The sequence below is a fragment of the Trichoplusia ni genome, chromosome 5 (assembly GCF_003590095.1).
Source record: "Trichoplusia ni isolate ovarian cell line Hi5 chromosome 5, tn1, whole genome shotgun sequence".
NCBI classification, from domain to species: domain Eukaryota; kingdom Metazoa; phylum Arthropoda; class Insecta; order Lepidoptera; family Noctuidae; genus Trichoplusia; species Trichoplusia ni.
Genome location: NC_039482.1, coordinates 12,737,361 through 12,764,925, shown reverse-complemented (window position 1 = coordinate 12,764,925; position 27,565 = coordinate 12,737,361). Strand labels below are relative to the sequence as shown.

Sequence of the window (27,565 nt, the reverse complement as noted above, 5' to 3'; positions counted from 1 at the left end):
CATTTTCTAGTGTTTTGTTTTGTAGATTTTATATAATTTCTTCATATTATGTAAACTGTATATTGCATTTTCTTGGATTTTTAGAAAGCCTACAATTAATTACTGTTGTGGAAGAGAGATACATCTCTACGTCGTATTCTGCGTTTAGTTTTGACAAACTATGGTAGTAGACGCCCACGTATTTTTAGAAGTTATTATAAACATTTTGTAAAGGTTTCAATTAATCCGCACCTAGTTTCTAAGATAAACTAAGAAAGGTTTGTTTTGTCATGTACGTGCTTGACAACTGATAAACACACATATTTCTAAATACATAAATAATATAGATAAACTGCACCTAGAACAAATGATCGTGCTCATCTTATCAACATTTGTCTGGGGTGGGAAACGAACCCACGACCTCCGATATAGCAGTCAAGGCCCCAAACCACTAAAGTTTAATTGACATAAAAATAAAAGAAACACATAAGTAAATAAAATTTTTATTGACTATTATTAAGAACAATATGAACTTACAGGTATAAATATTGACTAAGTACAAAAAATTACTTTTGTCGGGTTGGACCATCGTTACGTTGATAATATCATCAATCAATACATTCAGGCCCTCCTTAGGGAATAGACCCTAAATCGAGGGTTGGCATAAACATTCATGCTTCTAACAAATTTTCTGGATATTTTTATTCAAAATATCCAGTAAAAAAGTGGAATTTAAACCATTTGGTCATTGTAGGAATAACAAAATCTCATAAAATTGCTTTTTAAATTCTTCGGCGACGATACGAAGGCACGTCAAATATTCGGACCTAATAAGTTCGCCCGCAGACCAAAAATATGTTGCTTATTAAAAGTCGTGTATTTTTAGTCTCTCATAATGCCTTAACCTTTTACGTTGTATAATTTAATTAAGTTACAGTGAAACAATGAGTCTTCTACAGATCTTTTTGGTAATTTTGAGCGCTGACTGACTTTTCAGCGAACATTTTTGTTTCTTCTTTTTAGGGTTATTTGACTGTTTTAAGAATCGATGCTCCAACCCAACAGACGTCTCCAGATTCCCTGCTCGAGTATTTAAGTTCCACGGCAGTGTTCACTTAAAGTTAATACCTAAATTAATTACATGACTAATGTAAAAACAATGAAGCATAAGTTACTTCTAATGGAAAGTGGTTGTAATGGTGGGAAGGAGTAGACGAAAGAAGAGGGGATGGAGGTGTTGGTGTTCTAGAAGATTCTAGAAGATGACTTAATTTCTAGATGCTTGTCTTTGGCGGTCCTGGAACTCGCCGTGCGAAGGTCGCTGGCTCTTGTGCGTGTTCTGAAACAGATACATTCTTGATGAGTCAAATCGTCTTAAGGTGTACTTGTATTATGAGTTCTCGACAGCCGTTAATTACTTAGATTTCGAAAAACATTTTTTGAAGATTTCATTAAGGCTTCTCTATCTATCCGTCCATCTGTCACCAGGTTGTATCTCATGAACATGAAATGGTAGATAGTTGCAAGTTTTAAATATCTTTTGCCTGCAATAACTAATAATAAAAATAAATATCCCGGGTTAGTAACGCTAATTGCGGTCGTAAATAAGATGAGTGTGTCGCGGATTTTGACCTCACACTGTACCGGATGACAACACGTACTATAGTTTATAACACACTATACACAGGCACAGGCACACAGTCTTTTTGGTCATTTTCAGTCACAAATAACTATTACAATAGGACACTAGGACACAATAGGCACTAGGACAATAGATAATTATTTTGACTCAAAAGTCAAAATAAATGTCCTGGCAACAGACAATGTTTCTACAAAAACTAAGATTCATCTTCACAACAGGAATAAGAACATTGATTCCCCAATACCAAGGTCTATTTAGTTTCAATTTACAAGAGCGAATGCCGATAGTGTAATGTAGGGTAATCAAAGACATCTTTAAGACTAATGCTCTCCTAACTCAAGTGAACCAAATCGGTAAGTTCCTTTTGAGAATCACGTTCGATTTACGGGATTAACTGAGCGAGACTTCTGGAGATTCTCGCAGAAGTTTTATTCAGATAAGTATAATAAAGTTCCTACTTAGATTTGAGTAATTTTTTTTAGTCATTTGCGATTCGGATTTGCGCTTGAAGTCATGTTTTTTTTGCTTGGGAGCCCGTGTTTATTGATGACATACATGTATATACATGACATAGATATTCTTATTTTCTCCTTTGGGTACCGAAACCTATTAAGAGTTTTATGCCAAAGAGTAAAGTTAACAACGTTCGTTGTTAACTTTACTCTCACTTATGAACACTAAAAACTAAAAACTCTCATTTATTTATGAACACTAAAAACAAAACAGAAAAAATCCAGTTCCTTGAAACAATATAATCTGTTTGCTATTGTATTCTATCCTCTTTCCAAAGACCCATCGAATTCTCAAATAAGTTCAACTATTTAATCTCTAGTTAAGCAAATGTATCCCTAGCTACAAACACCACAGACTTGATCTTCTACACTAACTGTATAATTTTGTTTGCCCTGTAGGCATTGATTCCTAAGGCATAAATATTTAAGTGTAAATCGATAGTCTGAATTTACCACTCAATTTAATTAAGATCACTGTTCTAGATCAGAGCAATTCGAGTGTTTTACTGAATTGGTTCAAATGTTTATTACATCAGCCTCTTAAATTGGTTTGTTTAGTCAATTGGAAATACTAGGATCGACCTTTCAGCTGTCGATTATTTATTGATATAAATAGACGTTTTATTTTTAGATGCATTGACTTGTAGTTTTAAGTATTGATCTATTTAGTTTTTAGATCAATTGCCTTACTTACGTTTGATATTATAGTTTTCCGATCTGTTTTTGAATCTGTACGTGCTAAATTTTTGGGTGTTCGTTCTTTTATAAAATGACTGCTGATGCTCACGACTTTAACCGCTTATGCGTTAATCCAAATTGTCATCTACCTAGATACCAAATTTTATCAACATCGGTATTTAAATTGAGTTGAAGACGTAACAAACATACACAAAATACAAATATTCGCATTTTGAATGTTAGTGTGAGTGTGATTCCATTATTGCAATTTGTATCCCAATCGGTTTTGTTCTTGTAAAAAATCCACGGAACACACTCCTATATGATCACTGCTTTAAAATAGCTCTGAAGCATCCAATTCATAGATATTCAATTTTGAGATTTGACGTGAAGCCCAATGGAAACTGAATAAGTTAATTAGTTTAGGTAGATTTTAGAAACTACGGCATAGCTGTAACAGTTTTCAAACAGCCTGTGGTTCGCCTATCACTTGTTAAATCTAATATGGAAACGTGGGCATTTTGACAGGTGACAGTTAAAATGAATACGATCAAAACTAGTTATTTAATTTTGCATGTACTGTCGCTTTTAGAACAGCAAAATCATTACCCTCCTTAAAAGAATTTGGATATATAAGCAGCTTAAGTGTTAATCTAATGTGATGTTGAATGTTTTTTTTCCATCAGTAAAAATGAAATGGAAGGCTCTGAAAGAAAATAACACAATTTTCTTTAAGAGCCTTTCATTTCAATTTTCTAAACTATTCAATACCTAATAATCAACGAACATATTCTTTGCCTGTATTGAAAATAATTAAAAAGACACCTTGTTTTAACATAGCTTTATGCACGCGTGCACTCTAAGGAGACCATTATAGGCTATCATTACATTCAGTCTGTACCACAGATAACCTAATTGTGACTTCGGAATCTGTACTTTCCAATAGCAAGCAAAACCTCCACTCTGTTTCTTTCTAAGTTACAAAGCATTTTCTGAAATTTTTTGCAAAAAATGTAATAAAAACGCCAAAAAGTCTTACGGGTCTCGAATCCTGGTTCTCCTCTTCTAGCGGTGGCGGTGTGGTGGTGGGGACATCACAGTCCTCAGTGGGTGGGACCACGCATCTTAGAGACCTCCTGTCGAAGACCAGCATAGCAGGACACCTCTGCAGACGAGGGTACCCGCCCTGGCACTGCCAGTACCTGTTGCAGGACTTGCCGAGGGGCACGTTGCCGTTGGGGTCTTCGTTGCAAAGCGCTGTAAAGAATGAGAAGAGAGGTTAGATTTGTCTAAGAAAAAGAATTAATATTGCTCTTCTTGATAAAATTGCTATTAGTGTTAGTGGATGAACGATAGAGAGTGATGAATGTTTGGATTTGATATGAAAGTCTGTTTCAGGATAACTGCTTCAATGAAAAATAAGTACGCAGATGACTAATTTTGGATTTTGAAAATGAGTACACTTGAATTGAAGTCGTAAATTGAAAACATTTAAAAAGAAATCGTCATTAAATGTGTCTAATGAAATATTTTGGATCAAAGTCTTTGGAAATAGATCAGCCAGTTAGCTTTGTAAATAAAAAAACTTAAAAAGGAAATCGTTATTAAGGATACTATAAATAAACTTGACTTTTAAACTTTAAATAATTCTTAGACGGTAAGTTTCGAAATCAGAAGTGCTGTGAATAATTACTCGTTTAAGCATAAATATCAGTGATTCCTCACTCAATGGAACTTGTTCGTTCATGTTCAGATGGCTAGAACTTGACAAGAGTAATGAACAAGCGGAACAAGACGCGACAAGATTGTTTGCTTGTTAATTTTAACAAAGTTTTATTGTATTCTTGGCATCGGAAGTGTTTTGCTTGAAACGTTCCTTTTTTATTTAGTTTCTTTGAGTTCATGTCAATTATTATAATGGTTTTTACTGCTTTTGATATTTTAATGACGGATTTGTTCACATAAATGTAATTTTGAGATGACTTCCCTATTGTAGGTATTAATTTCCGTAAAAAAGGCTCTATATTTAAGCTCTACATAAAAAAATATTTCATATTCAATGCTCTAGAAATGTGATATAGACTTAAAAATTCAAGTGAAATTAAACAAAAATTCTTCAGACACTCTATCAATGATTAAAAGACTAAACGCCACTCAAAACAATTGAAAACAAAGTAATTTTAATATCCAAATCGGCTTTACCCACGAAATTCCCAGTAGAGAGGCCCCTGGCCCTATACAAGGAAAATATACTTCATACTTTATACATTAAAAGCTTTTATTATATCCTTGATTCTCGGAATCGAGAACAATAGTCGATAGTTGTAGAATGAACGTTGAATCGATATCGTATTGAATAAGTTATCACCACTAAGGCCGGGTTTACACCAATGGTATATGTTGAATCCCATTGTGAACGAGCGTCGCGCAGTGCATTGTATTTCCATACGTATTCTTTTGTTTTATTTGCACGTAATTCGACAACATATTGAACGCTCAAACTGGGCAGTTGGTTGTCTGGTTAAAATAGTAGGTAGATTTATTATAGAGGCATTACAAAAAAAAAAGATTTTTTATCAGACTAATGATGGAATACATTTTCTTTCGTAATTCATATTACACATAGATGCAGAACAAACACCTATGCTCATCAACCTTAGATGAAAATCGAACTCACAACCTTCGGTTTAGCAGTCAGGGTAACTAAACACTACGCCAATAGCCGCGCAAGCCAATGGACATTCAAACAATCATTAGCGTTGACAGTAAATTTTGAATGTATTGATATAACAGGTAAAAATCATTAATGAAATCAAATTAAACGCTTTTGTCGTTGTTGACGATTGTAGTAATGGCGCTTAGCCAGAAGGGCAATCGATCACGCTAAGCGTAGGCACAACACTACGCGTATTCAAGGTAGAGTTTAGAATTGAAAAAGGGGCTCACAATAAGCTCAATTAAACGGGTTTACCCCAGAAACTAGTTTAGTTCTATTTTTGATTTGGTTTTCGATCGGTCCGGCAATATAGCATTAAACTAAATCTAAATTGACTAGCAATTCATTTTTATCATTACCTACCTCTCGATCGAGCGTAGTTCCAACTCATACCACTACATGAATCAGTTCATGCCACTATACATACAATTAGCGTTAATATTGGGTTCGAGAGTAGCAACCGAACAGTCTGGAGTGACCCTTACTGCTCATAGTCGGCAGACTATACGCTTGGTTTGAACAATTTCTAAGACACGAAGTTTAGTCGGCTCATGATCGACAGACGTGACGTGGTTATTTTATATGTATGCTTCTCTTATCTCTAAACGGAGTTTATTCTGTGTATTGTTTGTTCAAGGAGGATAGTTTAAATATAAGGATAAGGTTTTGTGGTATAAAACTTTTTGTTTATCGGCATCAGCCTTTACATTTTATTCTTTTGAGTACGAACTAAGGCCTAGATAATTAGAATGGAAAATGAATAAAGCACCTGTATGACATTAAGTTTCGAGAAGTGACGTGATTTTGACTTTTAGTTTGAGTACATTGGAACACTCGGACAGAAAAACAAAACATTCTATTCGATTTCATAGATATTTTGACATTTACTTTTTCGCAGTTTTATGCGTTAAGCTGATACGAAAACTTTTCCGATACCTTTAGATCGATATCTCGTTTTTTCCAAAGCTCCTTTTCTAAATCAATTTCCTGCTTAACTTTTTGAATCAGATTTTATCTATTTACGATCAAAGAGAAGTCGTGACTTATCTACTGTTGAATTGAGGATTGCTGAAAATCGGTTTGGAAAAACCCGGAAAATTGAACTGTCAAACGTCAAAAGGTTTCAAAATAGCAGTACGTTTTAAATACATGTTTCCAATTAAAAAAGAGCATCCCGATCTTGTTGATTTTTTCAGCTGTCATGTCCAGATAGTCTATTTTTAATTCGTGGGCTAAAAAGTCACAGCTACTGTTTTTAACTTACGATTTTTACTATAATAGTATAACGATTACGATAATCAGATAACTCAAATATATCAAATTCAAAATAAACATTTTTTTCTAATATTTTCTATATAACTACAAATACTCACTTATCGACAAGCTTTTGTTTCAGAACTCAAAGCTTTGTTAGCAGTTTTCAGATTTAACTTCTACAGATGAAAATTAAGATAAATTGACTTTTTTTATTAAAAAAATCCTTTACCTACAGTGTCTTGTTAAATCATTTAGTTCAATAAATATTTACTTTAAGGAAATGCCAAATCTGTACTTATTTACATGCTATAAAAAATCCATGCCATAAAACCACTACAGCAGAATTAAAACTGATTTTAAAACTACAATACGGAACCTCTTTCATCCACACCTTTTTCAATTACCTATAAAGAATTTACTGTGGGAATATCTTCAGAGAATATCGCACTACATTAGTCGTGAACTATCGTGGGACAGAGGCGACCTATGATTCAATCTGTACCTGCGGGCTAAACACCTCTTAAAGAATGATTAAAGTTATTAAAGCGAGATGCTGTTCTACGGCGTGTAGCCCTGTCTCCCTTCTACATTTCCTATTATGAAGTTATACACAAATCATGTTTACATAATCAGCGAAAGTATTAATTAATTATTAGTACTTAATTAACGGAAATCTCAGCATCACTTTATGACAAATTCTACTTGTGTAATCGCAAAAATAATCACAAATTATTTTTTTGTGTATCTTTTATGTCAACTTCATAATTATTTCATCGTCTATAGAATAATTTTGAATCAATAATGAAAGTTTCCACAGCTGAGCCTAAGGTATATAACCTAAGACCTTATTTTGACGTTTCTACCTTAGATCACCCATTTCAATATGTTATATCGATAAATTATGATATTATCATTTTGATTGGATTGGTTATGAGTTCCTGAGTAATACAAGCTATGTAAATCAGGCGAGATAACTAATACGAACAGGAATTCAGATGTCTCTTAGTATTCAGCTATAGCATAAGTATATTTCTCAAGTTTTTTATTTGTTGATAAGTGGTATCAAATAGAAATACTTCGGAAAGGAACTCATCTAAAAAGCAATGGATGTATTTGGTTTCGTAGGAAACAAAAATAGACAGATAATAATTATGATAATCCATGTTTAATATTTTGATATTATTTAACAACAAGAACATGCAACCATCTTTAAAAACAAAAACTACTTAGGCAAACTTGATTTTTTATGTAATATCCTATGACAGCTATTTATTTCACATAAAAAGGAAGAGGAATCAACAAAATCGATTCATCCAGTCCGAAGATATGTGGTTACAAATAAAAAACAACAAAAAAATACGCATTGAGAACCTCCTTTCCGAAGTCCATTGAAAAGAACTAGAGAGGTCTTTCATCTGAATTTATGATACATAGAAAAAAAATAACTGTAGGGAACCCTTTGTACATAAATCATAAGTCCATTCAAACAATTGAATAATTGCCCATCATTATTCTACAACGGACAATTATTCATGAACTTGCACTTTCATTTTTGAAGAGTCGATGCCCCGATAAAAACAATTGCCGAACAATTATCGAATTATTACATGAGGAACGCACCAATTAAGCAATTATACGCCTTATTAATCAGACAATTAGTGTGAAAGTCGCGTGGATTGATTGGTGAAACGGGTACCGTTCGTTCTCTTGAAGCATTGTTGGCAAGTACAGTTGGGAACAACAGTGTTAGCGAAGCGACAATAGGAAACGAATTTATTTGATTGTTGTCATGTTGTCTTTTCTCATTGATTTTTTACTAAAAATGTCTGTTTTATATTTTACAGTTAATTAATTAACGAATACTATCATTTTAACTATTGTTAAAGAAGTCTTCATGATTTATACTTAAAAGATGCAACTGTTTGCTCACGCGTATTTATCGGGATTGCCCTACGCAACCAACTAGTTTTGGACCTAACCAGAAGAACCAGAGTCCTTATTTATGTTATTCTTAATCATTAATAAATACGCGTGAGTAAACCGTAATCATCTTTTATCTCTGTTTTCATTTTAATTACAATGCTAATACTACATTCATGCATCATTACTTGTAATATAGTCATTAATCTGCGTGTACACATATCGCAAGCTATTAAAACAGCAATAGCTATTAAAACTTATGAGAATTGAATACTTACGTGCTAATCAAACACGCATTAAGATTTTGCAACAAATTGCATTTTAATACATTTTACCATTAGGGTCAATGCACACTGAAAGAGCAGCGGCTGGGCGCGTATTATTATTCTTTTTATATAGGGTATGAGTCTCAATATTAAAAACTATTTTGAATCTTATTTACGTGTGTAAAAAGTCCACAGTCGTTTCGAAGCAAACGAGAGGTAGCGATTGGCCGCGAAACGGAGCGATTCTACTTACATTCATTTCTTGCTCTTATGGTAGCGGCGCTTTCAGTGAGAATTGACCCTTACCTCTAACTGTTAGCTGTAATTTAACTCTACATTAAAATTTATAGAAGTGATAAAATATTATTACAGTAATAATTATTTTGTTCATTTAGGTTGGCGTTATAAACCAACTTTATCTCAAGAAGTCACGATTATAAAGCATTTGTGTATTTGTATGTACTTAATTTGGAATGTCTGTTTTTGATAGGTAATTAAAAATTAAGATTATTTTTGTTGTGATTTAGAAGAAATCGAAGTTTGAAGAAGGCGCAAAACTCAAGTCCTTATTGACTCACCAACAGGCCACTTGGCCTAAAATAAACGAATCTTGAAAAAACGTCGTTGTCTATCTGCCTTTTTAAGTGGCCTGAATAAAATGTAGCTGAAGTTTGAATAAGACGTGTAGCTAGTAAACGTCTACTCACGCGTGTGTATCGGTTCGCCCGACTAGTTTCGGAACCAACCGGAGTCCTAGATCGTGAGCTGAAGTCATCTCCGTGTATATTGAAACCCATAGAATAGAAGAAGAAGAATATGATCTATATGTGGCGAAAAAGTGCCTGAAAAACGGCCAACGGAAATAAAAACTTTTGATTTATGCATACTCAGAACCTTTTACACTTTGTCATCATTTTGACGTGACAGAAAGTAAAGTTATAATCATCACAACAATAGTTACAGATAAACTTTAGCTTAACTAGAGCTTCGTTAGCTTGGTTGGTGAAGTAACTGCAGCGTATAGTTAGGAGACGCAGGTTTGATTCTGTCTGGGGTTTGAACTTTTTACAATTTGTATTTAATTGCCAAAAAAGATTAATTTAGTTTTAAAAGCAGGACAGTGTACTCTATCAAATGGAGAGACATCCTTATTGAACAGTCTTAACTTTAAGTGATCTTAATTTTGTTTATTCAAGAAATTAATAAGCATTTTTCTTTGCGTGTTTTGTGTGTAATTAAAACATATCTTTTGACTTGACGACCTAAATTAACAACGACTTTTGCTTTTGCTACAAACAATGTATGAAATTAATTGACATTACGTGCTAATTGTACGTGTGTGACTATTTTAAATCATTATAGTGGCATCTCGTTTATAATGTTGTAGCAAAACACATGTAAGTATGTATGTAGCCATCCAAACAATATGTCAGTACATACAAAAGATTATTCGTTGTCACGATACAGACGTTTTATTATATTGTGTTGATAGTTCAACTTTCTAATACTAGATATTATTATGACTGACTTCCGCAAGAATCTTTTCTTTTATAAGCAGAAGCGGTCATGACTTAGCATTTGTTTAGAAATGAATACTATTTGCCTCTTTTTTATGTCTATTATTCTATCCTACTAATATTATATCTAAACGTGAAAGTGTGTATGTTTGTTACTTTTTCACGCGAACCACTAAACGGATGTAGACGAAACTTGGTACACAGATAGTTTATGATCTGGATTAGCACATAGGATAGTGTATATCAAGATTTTATGTTCCCGTAGGATCATTTTCAATTATTACGACTAGTTGTCATATTGGAAACAAAGAAAGGGTATTTCCAACTAAAATCTAATAATTAAAAGCGATTCTAAGACAATTACGTTGCCATCACCACTTGTATAAATACACTTAATTAAGCGGATATATAAGGTGTTATAAAGCTAGTCAAATTGACACCCCGCTACCCTGACTTTGAGTAATCAAGGCGGAATACGTGAAACGTCTCGGGGACGGAATTAATTAAATTCCCACATTTGTTCAAGGACTCACATTGACTGCGAAGTTATTTGGTTTGTATAAATGTATATGCCGAAGTCAAGAGTCTTTGTGATTATATTGTCATGTTGTTTTTTGATGTTTTTGGAATAATTCTGGTATTTTGGATGCTATGGTTAAATCTCAATGAAATACTTGGCTTTTCTACACTTATTCTTGATGTTCCTGACACGAAATGCAAGAAAGAATCAAATTAGCCCACATATTTTTAACCTCCGCGGTAACGAATTATATTCCTTGTGCCCCGTGGGATTTGACAAGCATACAAATCTCGTACACGAAGACTCCCAGACTCGGAACAAGCTATAATTTGAATACCTGTCTAAATAAAAAAGAAACTCAACTTTATCTTTTCAGCCAATCCCATTACTAAAAAGCTCATTTTTTTTTAAATAACCAAGAAGTACTCACGATGTTTCTGACAGCCGTCCACATTTTCTGGCCAGTCGCAGGAGTGGGCGTTCTCGTTGTAGAGCAGGCCTCCGATGCAGAGCTGTTCCGTGGCGGTCCCGTTCCAGCAGGTCCAGTACCTGGTGCAGGAGGTCTCGTGCCCGAAGATGCCGTACAGCCAGTCGCAGTGCTCCGTGCCGATTGGCGGGTCTGAGGTAGGGAGGAGGTTAAAAAACTATTATTATAATGGGTAAGGGATGATTCGCTAGTGGAAGAGTAAGAGTTTTCTGGGATTTTCAGGATCAGTACTAAAGGTATAGTAAGTAATACTTAGTAAGCATGACATTTTTTTTCGTTAGAGGATTTGATAAAGTATGCGCTTTCGGTTTTTAACGCTAGATGCTTGGGTAACTGTATGCGGAAGGCTGAGAATTGGAATGCCTTGGGTGTGGCGGAAGTTTGTCAGTGGTTCAACAGTTAGTCCATTTAGTAGCTGGATCCTAGTTGCGTGGACATATAGTTGTTTTTTGCCTTTTATAATGAGAGGAAGTAGTTCATATTTTACAACAAGAAAAGATACCTTCACAACAGTAAAACAGTATTCCAAAACACTCACTAGTTTGCACTTTAGGATATTCGCAGTAATTCGACCTCCATGGATAGTCGCATCCCTCCGTCACTCCTCGGTGTTTCCCCGCGAAGACCAGGCCATTGGGGCAGTCGTACTGAATGGACTGGCCATTGTCGCACTCCCAGTACTTGTCGCAGTATTTGTCATCAGCCACAACCCTGGACTTGGTCTTGCAGGGGTCCTCAACTTGCGCGCATGATGCGAAGGTTGCGTATACCACCAGTACTGTAAGGAAAAGAAAAGAGGTTAATTACCGTATGTGGGACTTTTAAGGTTTTTTTTGTGATAATGACTTTGGGGTCTTCAAGCCAACATGAAGTTCAGTTTAACCTTTTAAGTCAAAAATGGGAAGAGAAATGACTCTATTTGCCGTATAGACCGTTATTTCGCAGGCCTACTGTTGAGGGTAGATTATAAGCATTTGTCAGAAATAATGCTCTTATAACATAGCCAAAAGTAGCAATACCGAAAAATATATAATTTAAGTCTATTCTTATATGTAAAAATATGTGTTTTATTCTGATACTCTCAGTCATATTACAGTATATTTCTGCCCCAAAAATAAATACAATGCGTACAATGCCTACGTGAATCTTGTTACTTTTTCTTTCTGTACTTATTTCTTTTTAAACTTATCAAATGTCAACGACCCAAAAACCTTTTGAAAAACGATCTCATTTTAACAGTTTCTGTACAATTTTACTTCGAAAGGAAGTCTTTAGGCCCCGGTAATAATTCAAATTCTGACAGTAACTTAGATGCTATAATTGCTTCCGTATCTCCGGGTCACAAGGTCGAAAATTGTATAGCAATTTATATAATACCGCTTCTTATGTTCAATCTTGGTATAGAATAAATGTGTTCCTTTTTCTTTTGTGCGTATTTTTTGCCGTATTATGTAAATGGAATATTGTTTACCGAGGAAACGTTAGGCATTTTCTGTGTTTATATTTTTGGGCAAAAATTACAAGTAAAAAGGTTTTGTATATTTAGTAACTTGATATTCGTTAGATCTAGACCCGTGGGTCTCGGTTGTGATCACGTCGGGTAAGCAGAAAAGCCATATTGCAATTTGTAAACTATTACCGTACCATAATTTATCAAAATCGGTTAAGTCCTTTCGACAAAAACAAACAAACTTCAATTTTGTATTTGACTAAAAATCTAAATAATACATCGTCCGTCTGATAGTTCCCAAAAAACATCAGAAGAAAGTGAAGGTGGTACAGTAACTTGAACTATCCTGTGACGTCACTTACCAGTATACTTTGACCGACAAGTGACGTTACTGGCCCCTCTCTCAAAAGTTCGCCTAACTTCTGTTTCACCACCTTTAAAGCCTTTCAGGTTTTTTTAAAGATTTAATAAACTAAAAAGAACGTATTATTTTTAGAAATCTACCAAATACCTAAGACTTTTTTCTTCAAATACTCAATTAGGAAATGCTATTCAGTACCTTTCATTTACCTCCACTCTTTGATTACTCAAAAGCTAAATTTCCCTCATATTGGAAGCATATTTATGAAGCAGCACGTTCTCATCAGAGGTACCATTCAAACACGTGGTGACGCATAACTTGGTTTGGAATAAACATTAAAACTTGGTATTTCGGTCTGCATTGCGTATGTGCGTAAGTAATAATGGGCAAAAGGTCAACTTTACGCAAGATTGGAAATTGTTGTGGTAATTGGTGTCGTTCTTAAATAAAGACGATATTTTTTTCGTGGTTTTTTGAATGAAGATGGTTATTCTTTAGAAATATTTTTACTGGATTATGATTTCAATTGCTTTTACAGTTTTTCGTAGTTACTGAAGATGGACCGGAATCGGTTAAAACTAAAGGCAGAAACCTGTTTTTTTAAAAGAAATCCAAGACAATCTACTGCATTTTGTCTTAATACTAAAACAAACTATATTATACATATTTAAGTATTCATTATCTTCTAATATATAAAATTCCCGTGTCACTATGTTAGTTACCGTACTCCTCCGAAACGGTTCGACCGATTTTTATGAAATACCCCTAAGTGTTAAGGGTTGCTCACACTAAAAAAAAAAAAATTTTTTTGACGAAATTTTTTGTTTTTATTTTTTTATAATGCTGCAGTAAAAAATACATACAACTAGAAATAATTCATTAGTCAAAACAACGTTTGCTGGGTCAGCTAGTTATTTAAATATATTCCTTGCTTATTTGTACATGTTTAACCTCAAGTTTTGACTAACGTATATAGGTATAACTTTAATTTATGGAGTTATAGACCTTTTTCTGTTACGTATATAGCCTGCGTTTGTTTTAACCGTACGTTTAACTTTCCTAGAAATGTTCTAAGTATTAATATAATGCTTGTCTTCCGCAATTTGTTTTGTTGTTTATTGTCGGAAGTTTTGACGTGTGATGTGTTCAAACGTTACATAATAACAGTTCACTCGAGAATGTTAGGAAGTAACAGTAACATTTATATTCTTAGATTGATATACAAGATGAAAAATGTATAATTAAAATTATAAATTTTTGTAATAACTATCGTGAGACTGATTCATTATTAAATGATTTAAAGGTTTACTCACTCGTATTTTTCGGGGTAGCCCGACTAGTGTCAGTAGACAGTTCGACTCGCGATCCCGCCGCGTCTGCTCATGATTAAGGACTCCGGTTGGGTCCGAAACTAGTCGGGCTACCCCGATAAATACGCGTGAGTAAACCGTTACATCATTTAATAAAATTATGAATACAAAACAGGTTTCAAATTGTGAGTTCAAGATGTTGTTTATTTATTTTGTGCTATTTTATTCTGATATTCTGATATGTTTTGGCTAACAAGGGTTACCTAGTACTTATTAAAAAAGATATTTTTTCATAATTTGAACCTTTTGGCCCAATGATAAGGAAAAGGTAGAGACTAGGTCTGGATAAGGAAGACCTGGGCTCTAATTACGCTATTTACAATTGCCTGTGAATTAATGGAAATTCGGTTCAATTTGACACCATTTCATTATTGTATTGAAAGTGAGTGTTCACCCCCGTACTGAATTTCCAATTGTTCAGTTGGCAAAATGCTTAGGAGAAAACGAATAGTGTAATTTTAATTCTATTTCCATTCATTTATCGGCCAGAGTTGGAATTTGGAAGATACCTTTGTCCTACAGCGGACCACGAAACACTTCGTTTGTTTAGTGATTGGTTGTAAAAAAAAACGACTTAAGCTATTTTTCTTCAAAAAAAACCTCGTAAAATTAAACCTGAATGCAAACAATTTCAATGTCACCGCTGTATCTTGAGCGTCGCTTGCGCAACGACTTTCTCTGCGCCTGCGCACCGCATACATCTGACGTAACTTGTGTAACGTCGTGTAACCCGTGAAACAATACTACCGGTCACGCCACACTCAACAAACATTGCTTTAGCATAGGTCAATGTGACTGCAAATGTTGGTTGCAATGTTGGGCCAATATTTGATGGACATTTTTGTTAAAGGCGTTTTCTTTTTAACTTTTTTTTTACTATCTGGCTTTTAAATATTTGTTTTGTAAATTTGTGTTTTATTTAGATACAGGACAAAAAAAAAATTCGTTAGTTACCGGGTAATATTACCAAATGTTAATTAACAATAGACTTAAAAACGTTTATAATAAAACTTTAGTTCCCGATAAAAAATCATAAATAGTCCTTAAAATATGTGGTGTTTTTCATTTTTACTTGCGGTACCTTATTGGTTGGCACCAATATTGGCACTGCGTTACCAATGTTTACACTTACTTTTTTCAAGTATCTAATGGATGAAAACAAGACAGAAAGGAGGACGGGACTCAACAAGTATGTATGTGAGTTACCATGTTCGTGTGTGTTGCAACTCATATTCACCTGTACTGCCTGGTTTGTTCGAGTGCAATGTATAAATTAATAACTGGGGAACTTCTACCAAGGTTTTTAGTAAGCCTGTTCTCTGTAGTGTGCAAGCAGGATGCTGCTCTACGCCGGGTTATGCGCTATCTCGCTCTTATAATATTCTTCCTTTAAGAGGTTATGTCGGGTTCTGGGTGTTGGTGTGTCGGGACCATAAATATTCATTTTGTATTCGTACTAAATAACCAATGTTTTGAATACTTTATTCAAAGTTTGGCGGAGCGGTTCGTGCTGAGCGTATCAAGTAGTGCGGTTTGGAAAATTAAACTCGGGAATACAAACACGATGTTTAGACTTTCAGAGGAAAATATTAATAATATTGTGGTTTTAAATGTATTTGTTTTAAGAAGAACTCAGTTTAGAAACATACTATTTACCGCTTATGTTATGTGTTAAATATGTTCTCATAATATGAAAAGGCATTGGATCCAAAAAAAGTCTTTAAAAAGATACTATATACAATAGCAATATCATGTCACCACGCCAACCCTACTGCAAGGGAGGTGTTGCGAATTCGATCCCTGCGTAAGAAAATATTGTGCGATCCATGAATCCTTGTTTTCATTCAAGTCACATGCACAAGGCACCACGTCATTTGCATGTCTGTGAAAATATCCACAATACAAGGATTAAATTCTTAGTGAGGATTCAGTTTTTAGACCAAAGCCGTTTTGTTTTAACCATTAAATGAGCCTAAATCCTTTTACAAATGCATTTTGATAATGTTTTTTTTTTGGAATTTCTGTTGTTTAAGTCCTCAATCATTGATTACTAATACAACTCTTTTTATAAATGACAGTTAAAAGCATTTTGAAGGATAACACACTATGTGATCTCAATTCGATACGTTCTCATTTAAATTAGCTCATATTTCATTAAGCTAGATTGACGGAAACTTATATCAAATTGATTCTTTGACCTTTGACCCTGATGCGTGACATTTAGTTCAGACGTGATTTAATTACGATATCCAATCGCAGTTAATTTATTCAGTACGTGGTTAGTCATGAATAGAAAATAAAATATGATGGATTATTTTATTTAGCTAACTATAAAGCTTATAGAGAAAGTATGTTGTCGTCGTGGGAGCGAGATGAAGATATACGCTGTGTATAGCTCTATCTCTTTTCTACACTGACGACTATTCTATATTCAGATCTCGTGGTATAAAGTCAGGTATTATTTGTATTCTATCGGCGATTTTGAGGGTTGGTGTGCCGGAAATTAGATAAATTCAGTTTCGGTTTCCAAAAGCGGATAGAATTATAATTCTCTCTAATTTATAGATAACTGTATTATGTTAACTTGTGCGGATTGCAGGGATTGTTGTCGGTAAATAAAGACTTGCGGATATAAGAGAAGACTGATTCAAAATTAGCAGCATATTTACGAAATTTTATGTTAAATCCTTTTTTTAAATATTGTAGTACTTTCTTTAATAGAGTAAAATTTTTATTTCGACCTTTTTTTCATATGGTTAACACAACGTAATTTTTATTTCTTATTAGCCAAAAAAATAAGAATGTTAAATAAAATATTGGATGGGGCGTTGGGATCTCGAGTGGTAATTAATGCTTAAACCTAACCTATACGGGAAGAGGCCTGTGCCCAGCAGTGGGACGTATATAGGGTCGAATTATTAATGAGACTACACGAATAAAAAAAAAATTAAATATCCACAAAAAAATAACACATGAAGACATGTCTGAAATAATCGTTTTGAAGTAAACACTTACATATACAAACTCCTTTCTGATTTTATAATAATTATGAATAATGTGATTCACTTTCTAAATACATTATGAGATAATTATTACGTGGGTTGTAATTAGTAATTATAATGTCTGGAAATTGATGTCTTTAATTTTAGTAATTAAAATTAAGTGGGGTCGTTGACCTGAAATTAACATTTACAAATTACTGAAAGACTTTTTGAAGGAAATTAATTAGTTCCTTGCTTGTTACTTGTAACTAAGACTTAATCATAGTTTTATTATTGAAAAAAGACATAGTTTTAGTATAATAGGTTTTAACTTATTAATTTATAATTGACTCCTTCTGGCAGTATTGACCAAGTTATAAAAACATGGCCTATGACAAATCGCAAATAACGTGACTGATCTATTCCTAAAAGATTTTCTGTAATCGGTCCAGCAGATCCTCAGATTAACCCTTACAATGGTACTAACAAAACTTCTTCAAAAACATTGGTAAGTTCATCATTATATCCACCCTTATTTGCCCACAGCTGGGCATAAACATGTTGCGTAACATGTAAAATATTTTTTCTACCTTTTTCTTTACTGGTTTTATATAGACAATCGATTGAAATATATCCGTGGTCAATTTAAACATGGCTTCAGCATGCCTGTCAAAGTTAAATTTAATGTTGTTTTAAAATCATGTAAAAAAGGATCGATCGAATTTGTATTGTCTAACATTCACACGTAGTTAACTTTTAATGAAAAACAAAATAAAGTCTTTCCATTCGTTCGGGATCTATGATGCCATAGACAGAGAAACAAACACGCCAACTTATAACACATCTCTTTTTGAATCAGAGGTTAAAAATACTAAGTACTCCTTCTGATTAAACTTATATCCAAGGCCATTGGAGTATTAGCTCTCTACAATAAAATTATTCAGAAAACAGACAGGATTATTACGTTACCAAGCAATCGTACCGGTCATTGGATCTCATCGTAATATAATTTCTGTTCATAAAATTCTATAGGTTTAGAAAGCATGTAAATTGCGGGCGGTTCAATAAATATTAATGGGAGGGCGTTGGGAAGGCGTATTACTAAATTATTATTATTGATAAATTAATTGGATAATTGGATGTTATAATGTGGTCTATTTGATGTAGATGAGATTAGTGTGCAGACTTTTTAAATGTTGTTTGTTGACAGAAATACATGTGTGTAATTAGTTAAAGTTATGTTAATTAGTTTTTATTTAATTAGGATGCCGTTACCACGATTTCTGACTAACAGTAGAAAATAAGTTATTTAATTGGTGACATTTTATATATTTATAGTTTTATTAACAGAATTGGTGACTGGAATAAGTCAAATTTGAGGAGTTTGTTTTTAGTTTAGACATACGACACGTATTTGTATAAAAACGACAAAATATGAATAAACTGTAACAAAAAAAGAAGACTCAGCTTTTGTACTCATTTTTTTAACCCTTTCAGGTCTACCACGACTTCAAAGGACGCCTCGATTAACGGAAAAAACTTATACTTTTTAACTTACGCATCGTGTTGCGCAGGAGTTTAGTTAGGTATGTGGCCTGACAGGATGCGTTCACTGACATTTTTATGTTAATACCGGCGTGCGTAAGACATGTGTAATCTTACTGGTTTGGTGTGTGACTAAAATCTGTATTTGTAAATGTGAAGATTCTCTGCACAAATACTTAACATTTTTGACATTTTTCTCAGCCTCGTCTTAATCTGGATCTTGAGATTCTGCAGAACTGCAGACTTATCAACAGATTCTCCACGAAAGATTACTTCAGTAACTAAATATTCTCATCACCTCAACGATGTTAGCAAAACGGCGCAGCCATTTTACCTAATATGTATAATTTGTGTAGTTGGAATCGGCAGAGTCAGGCCGTGTAGATTCAGTAGCTTGGCTCTACAGGAGATGTAATATTTGTTACACAGGACTAACCTTATATGGTCGTCAAAGGTGGGATTGAAGACTTTTGAACCAATAAATAGCAAACTATTCTGATCATTTGCTTCCTCACATCTTGAAAATTGTAGATGATATTAAATTATAAACCACAGGGCACTAAGTCATCTTTTCACACCTATAACTTACCTTGCAACTTAACAAAAATGTGATGCAAAATGCGCATTCACATAGCAACAATTTTTAGTCGGCATTCACAAGTACAAAGAGCAATGACATTGAATTAAATTGTTATTTCCAAAGCTCCTTGGGTATGCTAAACCCTTTTCTGATGTAAAATGTTTTCGGTCTTTTCGGCCAATTTATTTGACACGGGTAGTTTTGGGTTTAGATGTATGTGTACAGTGGTAAGTAAATCGAGATTTTGTTTGGCTTCTTACGTAAATGTATTTTTTTAGTGTATTATAAAATTGGGTGTTATAAATAATGCATACAATTTAGCTTTCTTAAAAATATGCTAAGCTATGTTATGCTAAGCTAATAAGCTTTGTATGGAAAACAAAACATATGTAAAATGCATATTTTATCCAAGTAGTCTCCAAGGAGGCATAGCTTTATATTTTACATTAATACGTAGGGTGTTGCACTGAGCCCCTTCAGAAACTAGTGATAGAATGAAAATATAAAACCCTTTGCTCTTCAGTTGCGTAGTTTGGGCACAAATACTTATAGAAGATACAGAATTCGACGCGCGACACCGCCTCGCTGCGTTATCTCATGACTTCGGACTCTGATACTAGTCGGACAATCGCAATAAATACCTGTGAGTAGTTTTTTTATCTATCCCACTGTATCCCACTTCTGGGAAAAGGCCTCCCCCAAATCCTTCCTTCATGTGAGTAGCTACCGTTATTAAATCAATAATTACAGAACATACAAACATGATTCTGCAATCGCAATTTCGCCCTCAATTCTCATAAGGCGCCGATCTGACACACGGTCATTAAGAACTCTATAAAGGTAAAAGGGATGGATGAAACATACGTCCGTGAGAACCAGTAATAAATCACACATAATGCAATTATAATTAAGGTCATGATGTAAGTCTTCGAACATGTGGTAACAATGTAGGGAGATGGGAGTGATGAAACTTGTACAATGAAAGAGAGCCATCAGTAAGGTAGGTGTATGATCTATCAAGTGGTTTTTTAATTCGACTTCGAAAAGGAGGTTGTCAAAGCGTATTTTGTTTTATTTTATGTTTGTTACCGAAAGGACTTCGGACTGGTTTAACCGTTTTTGTTGATTCTTATTTAACGTGAAATAGCGTTCATTGGGTCCCCATAAAATTTTCATCAAGTTTGACTAATTAGTTTTCTGTTTGAAGTCTCTTGTAAGTTTTTGTTGTTTAAACAATATTATGAATTGCCTTTTTTATGTAACACGGTTTTGTGACACTTTTAAGATGAAAATCACCGCCTTTAAATTATTTGGAATTAGATACTCGTGGTTTAAAACATAATGCAACTCCTGCTTTAAAACTAAAAAATCAAACATTTATCTGACGAATCATTAATGCCGATATAGATAAGTACCTAGAAATTAAGATATAATCATGTATTCATGTAAATAAAATCCAATTTACAATTGTATATAACAATTCATAAAACGCAGTATAAATAATGAACACGAATTCTATTGCCTATTTCCGTAAGCAATCTATTGTCTGAGGATTGTGGAACACTATCTGCTGGTCTAGTATTGTGTGTCCGATGTCAAGGTGAGTAGAGCTAAGGTCAAGCTGCGTATCACCTTCCAAGGTATTGTACCTGCCGCCATCTTTAAAAGTAATCCTAAAACAATAGAGTATTTAACTAAAAAATCTAAGTACACCGTCAGACAGGTTTCCCAAAAATATTGAATACGAATTTTTCATTTTACCATATCATCAAAAAGTTAGGGAGATTAAAAGCACTTAAGTTGAAAATGCATGGTATTGGGGACTAGTAACATCACTTGCTAGTAAATAGCGTACTGGTAAGTGACGTCACACGAGATTTTAAATCACTGTATCCTCTTAATTTTTTGTTGACGAGAAAAAAAGAAAAGAAAAAAAGACGTATCGAATATACTTTTTAAATCTGTCAGATGGACTAAACTGTTTCTTTTCTTAAATACTCTACTGTGGGAGGGAGATACCGATATACGCCGTATACAGCTGTCTTGCTCACACATTTGCAATAGTTTTATTTTTATACTGGTGGTAGGGGTCTTGTGAAGTCAAGGGCGTCGCATCGTATTCTGCATTTTACATTCTAACTATAAAAGTTTATTGTTAACCTGATTGGTTATCGATTTTTCGACCTTATGGTTATGGACTACGTTTTTATGGTGTTTTTATGTTCGTTTTGAAAGTCAATTGTATGCAATTGAAATATTTAAAGCTAGTAAACTGTGGAATAATCAGAGGTAGCTTGACTTTTTTTCGGTATCAATTTTAATCAGTAGGTATCTAACACGATTCAGTTTTCGCGCGACCAAATGAAAACGGTTGAAAATAATGGATATCTTTTGATTAACGTTTTATGCAAAATCTGCTTACGTATTTTAAGGGTTCAACTTAATATATACGATACATTATAGTTCTTATTCACACAAGGAAGTTAAAAATAATGGTTTCCTTTAGGTTCTCATCCTGTTTTCTTTTTTTATTTCGATTTGTAGTTTGCAATTCATCTCTATAAATGAAGAAGTGTGATTACACAAAGTAAAACTAGTCTAATCGAATATCGTGCTAATAAATCAGGATGTTGAGTAACAGTTCTTTCTCAAAGCCCACGCTTTCAGCTTTCTTTTGACTGATAGCATCTTATTGTGGTCGTGGGAATATCGAGATCATCTGATCGTGTGGTGCGGGCCAAGAGAAACGCTGATGGCGTGTGGTTGCGAAATCGTGCTCTTTAAATATATTATGATCGTATCTTTAATAAGTAGTTTACTAATAGAGGGTTTTGCGTCGGAAAGGAATTCGCCAAAAAAGCCTAGCAGAATGATAAGAAGTAAGTTTTTTGAATTATATGTTTAAAAAATAACAAACTTTAAATTAATGAACTGGTAGCGCAAATAGTCTTTCATTTAATGTATGAACATCACAGGTTAAGCTACGCTTGATACGGTCGGTCCGTGGAAGGGGGATATCTCAGTCATAACAATTTAACCGGGAGGCAGGTAAATCGTGGATCTTGGCTGCCAATAACACTTCTTTGACAGTTACAGGTATTTAGAAGCTAGAAAGTCCGACGACAAGGCTTACTAAGGTGTTGCCCAGGTAACGGGGGTAAAGGGGTTGAGGATATGATAGGAGATCAGATAGGCAGTCGCTCCTTGTAAAACACTTATCTGCATCTAGTAAGACTAGAAGCCGATCTGAAAAGGCTCGGCTTATGACTTAAGAAAATATAGTGATTCTATGAAGCAAAGACTTTCCAAGCAGATTTCTTAGCCTATATACTGAATAAAATGCCTGAATCTTACATCTTAACCTTTATAATCATTACTTAACACGCCTATTAATAACAAAGTGTAATAAGGAAGAGATAACAAAAACAAATGGAACATTGACAGCACATTGATTCATCTTTCCCCATTCACTGGGGAAACGTGAAAAACCCATTGTCTCACGGGCGCGAGTTCATCTTTTGTCTATTTCTACCTTTTGTCTATTTTCTTTCTATCTGCATTTTGTTTTTAAGCGTAACTTGCGCGGAACACTTGCTCATAGTTGGAATGAAACTTTTAATTGAAAGATATCTCGCGGAAATTCTTTTGTTTCTTGAAGTGAAATGTGTTTTTAACCGTGTGGGGAGATTGTTACATTTTTCTTTGGCTTTTTGATTTACGTGCTGCAGTGGATAAGTTTAAAAGTGAGGTTTTTTTTAAAAGAGGATGTCTTATACGTGAGTTTCATGATCGTTTAGTAACTTATGTAGTGTTTTTTTTATCATAAGCTTAACTTATGCATTTATTAATAAATAAGTTACGCTTATTGATGTATTTTTAACGACTGCGTATCTCAAGGTCTGTCCACCCATCGTGCACCAAGTCCTGTAGATCATGAACTATGATATCTAAATATTTAGCCTTTTTGTACACCCTCAGTGGTGGATGGTAATCAGGATTTTCTGTTTTACTAGACACTTACCTAAAACATTCGTATCCAATCTTACAGCGACTATCCAAGATTACATAACAAAACTCATTGGTACTCAAAGAAACTACACACCTACTTAAGTTCTCAATCAGTCACAGAGGTAACGAGACATGATTAATCAGTCATGTCACATCAACGAGTATGCAAACAGTGTAACCTACATGCATTCACAACTCATACAATTCGCGTACGATATATAAATAGATAATTAATTAGGCATTCACTGGTCTCAAGGTCGTGGGAATGTGAGGGTTTTGAGGCTGGTAGCACAGTGATGGATATGAGCGTGGTGAAGATATAGTGGGGAGGGCAGTAGTATTTATTGCTGGTGTTTTGGAGTTTTTGTAACTCCTTGAGAATAGGATAGATAGTAAAAAAATTAGTTCAATCTTGAGAATGTACCGAGCTTTTTCTTATTTATTTATTTTTATTCTTTGTTGTAAGATGATAATAAGGTAGAAAAATACAAAGAAAGTATGTACAAAAGGCGACCTAGACAATAATATTAAAAGAAAAACTATTTATATCAGTAGATCTTGAGATATGCATCTTCAATCAACAATTCTCTCTTTTATTTTTTCGGGAAACGTGCTCAAAGTTTTGTGATAATAAATCAATGTATCAGAAACTCGAGTTTTACGATTTGATATTTCATTCGTTTTTGCCAAGATCTAAAACTTAAACAACAAAAAGTTTGCAATCAACTACTTTTAAGGATCTTACAACAAAAAATTTGGCGTCAACTATTTTGTAGGTTCTAAAAACGGTTTTCACTTACATTTAAATCTTAAACGAACGTTAAGTATCAACAGTCGGGCTAAATAACGCTTCGCATAGCTGGCTATGCTACCCGCCTCTCCACTTGACACCCACGGCACATTGTTTGTCCAAACAATAGTAAGCTTCTGTCAGATCCGAGAAGATTACAAGATTGCCTTTTCATGTATTTAGCAATGACTCGACTAGGGTTGTCCTGTATAATGCAATTTCGGGCAAGAATGCAATTATTTAATTTATGAACCGATTTTGTTTATACTTGTCGTTTTGTATAACGTGAGATTGTTGTCATTTGGTTCTATAAAAATTTCGTCATGTTTGGTAGGTACAGCAGTTTTTACGTAAACTCGGTTCTGAGTTTTTGTTCTAAAAAATATTCATGATAGTATTGAATAGTTTCTGTTAAGGACACTACTATATTTTGGTGGAATTATTGCAATAAAATGGGACAAGTGTCTTAAGTGTCAGCTCAGCTGATAAGAAATATAACATATAATATGTCTAAAAGCGTTTAATTGAAATTCCTGCCTTTAATTGTTATAAACCTTTACATCTCGTTGCCAGTCTTACAAATATCTTATTTCGGATATCCGATACTTTCGGATAAACATTTACGAAGCTGTAACATCTCTAGTCTCAACATACGCCGACGCACTGAAGGGGTTAATGTCATTATGACAATTAATTAAAGTTTTAGTTAAATTGTCCATTCTTAGAATGCGTTTTGTGTTAAGATCTCTTTGTTGCTAATAGCTTGGCTTTGTTAATTACATTCAGGGACGTAGTGAAGAAATTTTGGTTTTAAGTGTAGTTTTGTTTGGCTTGGAGTGGGTGGATATTGCTGTGTTTAATCATGAGTATCATTATTCTTTATAATAAGGGTTATCTCTCATCATTCTCCTTTTAAAAGAATATACCTACTTTTATCTTTTTTTCCCGTATAATTCTTGAAAGATTAAATAAAAAGCCGGTCAAGTCGACCCTGGCACACTGGGGGTTCAGTACAAATAAGACACGAAAACTAATTTGCATAAAATAATTATCACCTTGAAATGAAACTACTTTTACGGATTTTATCGCGGTTTAATTTTAGATTTTTAGTTCCCGACGTTTCGAAACCCTTTGCAGGTATCATGGTCACGGGCAGACTGAGATGGTGTTCGTCTTGACAGAAGATGTTGCTCGTTCTACCTTCATAATAAAATCCGTAAAAGTAGTTTCATTTCAATGTCTAACATTCGCGTAAACCTAAGAAATAATTATCACCTATCATTTTTTAATCGTAAGAACCGATGTCGTTGCGTGGTGCTCAAAAACTCGAGTCGAAGAGTCGTGTGCCCAGAAGAGGGACGTATATATAAGTTGGTATAACTATATTTATAACTATAACCTACGTAAATCAACCATTACAGTCGTGAACTTAATCTGGACCTTGTAACTAATTGATTTAATCCTAGGCCAGCTTACACAAATAAAACATTTGCTTGTGTAGCAAATCGTGAATGAACAACGTATTAAAGTACAATGTTGCAGCTGTGCAAGCGAGATGCCGCTCTACATCGTCTATCACTATCTCTCTCGCACAACGGTTATAGCACTAGGGTTTTATAATTCAGTTTGAATGTCAAATATAGTTTAAGTGCAGTTATTATTAGTTAAGTTTTATAACATTATTGATTACCCTTCAGCTAATAGTTTTAGTTACTTTTTTTTTGGTTTTGTGGCTATTTGTAAAGGTTTTTATTTAAATAAAACTATAGAAGGTTTTTAGTTTTTGTTAACATTGATTGTTGTTGCATGTTTTGTAATAGTTAGTTAGTTAAAGGTCAGGAATATTGAGTAAGCTTAAACATCTAGATCACGCATGAGATAGAAAATAGGGGAAAAAAAACGAATGCAGACGTTGTACTAAAATTCAAATCACAAAACGAATTTTAGTTTTTGAGGTTCCATTGGATACTCAAAGATTCCTAACAATTTATTTTGTTAATTCTTTAGCGTATTTATATTGAATAATCAGTTTCGTGAGCCCAACTCGTACAAACCGTTTTTTTTATAGTTTTTACTGATGTAATTAAACCAAATAAATATAAGTGGTCTCCTCATTTAATTTGTACAGATCTATAGAAACCAACATCATGCAGGTGTCTGCTGCCAAGGGGTTTCCCAACATGTATAAAGTTTACATATTAATTATCGAATATATTAATTAATAGCCTACACAAATAGGCTTGTTTAACCACAAACTCTGTTTTACGACCGGGTTTTACTGATCACGAAACGCTGAATAATATTAACATAATATTGTACTAAATGATAAATTATTTGCTTTTAACCAAAACATTGAATATTTAGAGTGGATATGTTAAATAATCTGTATTTTCGGATGATAGGAGAGCGGACAGATAATTAACCCAAGTACTGTATATATTCCGAAGGGTTTTAATTACTATTTATTAATTGTAACTATAGTGTAAAGCGAGGCGAGGATGAAAACTCGACAAGCCAAAACAAAGTTATTTTCGACTCTACAATTTTTCCGCAAACTTCCTTTTTTGTATTGAGTCCCACACAATGGAATCTATCTCTCGTTGGTTTTGTAAAATCATTCAATTTACATGTACATAAACACCCAGACTCAGAGCAAGTATTTGTGAAACTTGTTCTACGCAGGGATCTTAACTGCGACACATCCCGCACCTTGTCATAAAGGTATTGACATTGATACCACAACCATAAGGTTCAAAATCAATTGAGGAATTCAAAAGTTATAGCGAGATCATGAAACTAACATGAAAACTTAATTAATCAATTTTATAAAGAATGCAAACGAAATAATACAGGAGAAGTTAATAATTGACATAGACTCACCGATCAAACCCGTCCAATGTTGTCTCGATAACATTCTGCGAGTCGTTTCTCCAATGAGCACTGCAACAAACACACGACAGTTCACTACAGTAATTCAAGTCTTCAC

The 27,565-nt window shown here is 34.0% G+C and overlaps 1 protein-coding gene across 1 annotated transcript; it reads right to left on the bottom strand.

Moving 5' to 3' along the window:
- Window positions 1-466: 466 nt before the first annotated feature.
- LOC113494546 (protein obstructor-E-like) lies at window positions 467-27,565 on the bottom strand. The gene is made up of 5 exons (XM_026872936.1): window positions 27,460-27,565; window positions 12,033-12,272; window positions 11,438-11,626; window positions 3,851-4,068; window positions 467-1,318 (listed from the first exon to the last, which is right to left on the bottom strand). The coding sequence occupies exons 1-5, from the start codon at window positions 27,491-27,493 to the stop codon at window positions 1,247-1,249; spliced, it is 753 nt and encodes a 250-aa protein (XP_026728737.1). The 5' UTR covers window positions 27,494-27,565; the 3' UTR covers window positions 467-1,246.

Excerpts from the sequence above, each read along its gene's own strand:
- LOC113494546 (XM_026872936.1), bottom strand. The coding sequence starts at position 27,493 with ATGTTATCGAGACAACATTGGACGGGTTTGATCG. Across the intron at positions 12,273-27,459 it reads ACATTGGACGGGTTTGATCG|TACTGGTGGTATACGCAACC; the intron begins GTGAGTCTATGT and ends TTTTCCTTACAG. Across the intron at positions 1,319-3,850 it reads AGAACCAGGATTCGAGACCC|AACACGCACAAGAGCCAGCG; the intron begins GTAAGACTTTTT and ends TATCTGTTTCAG.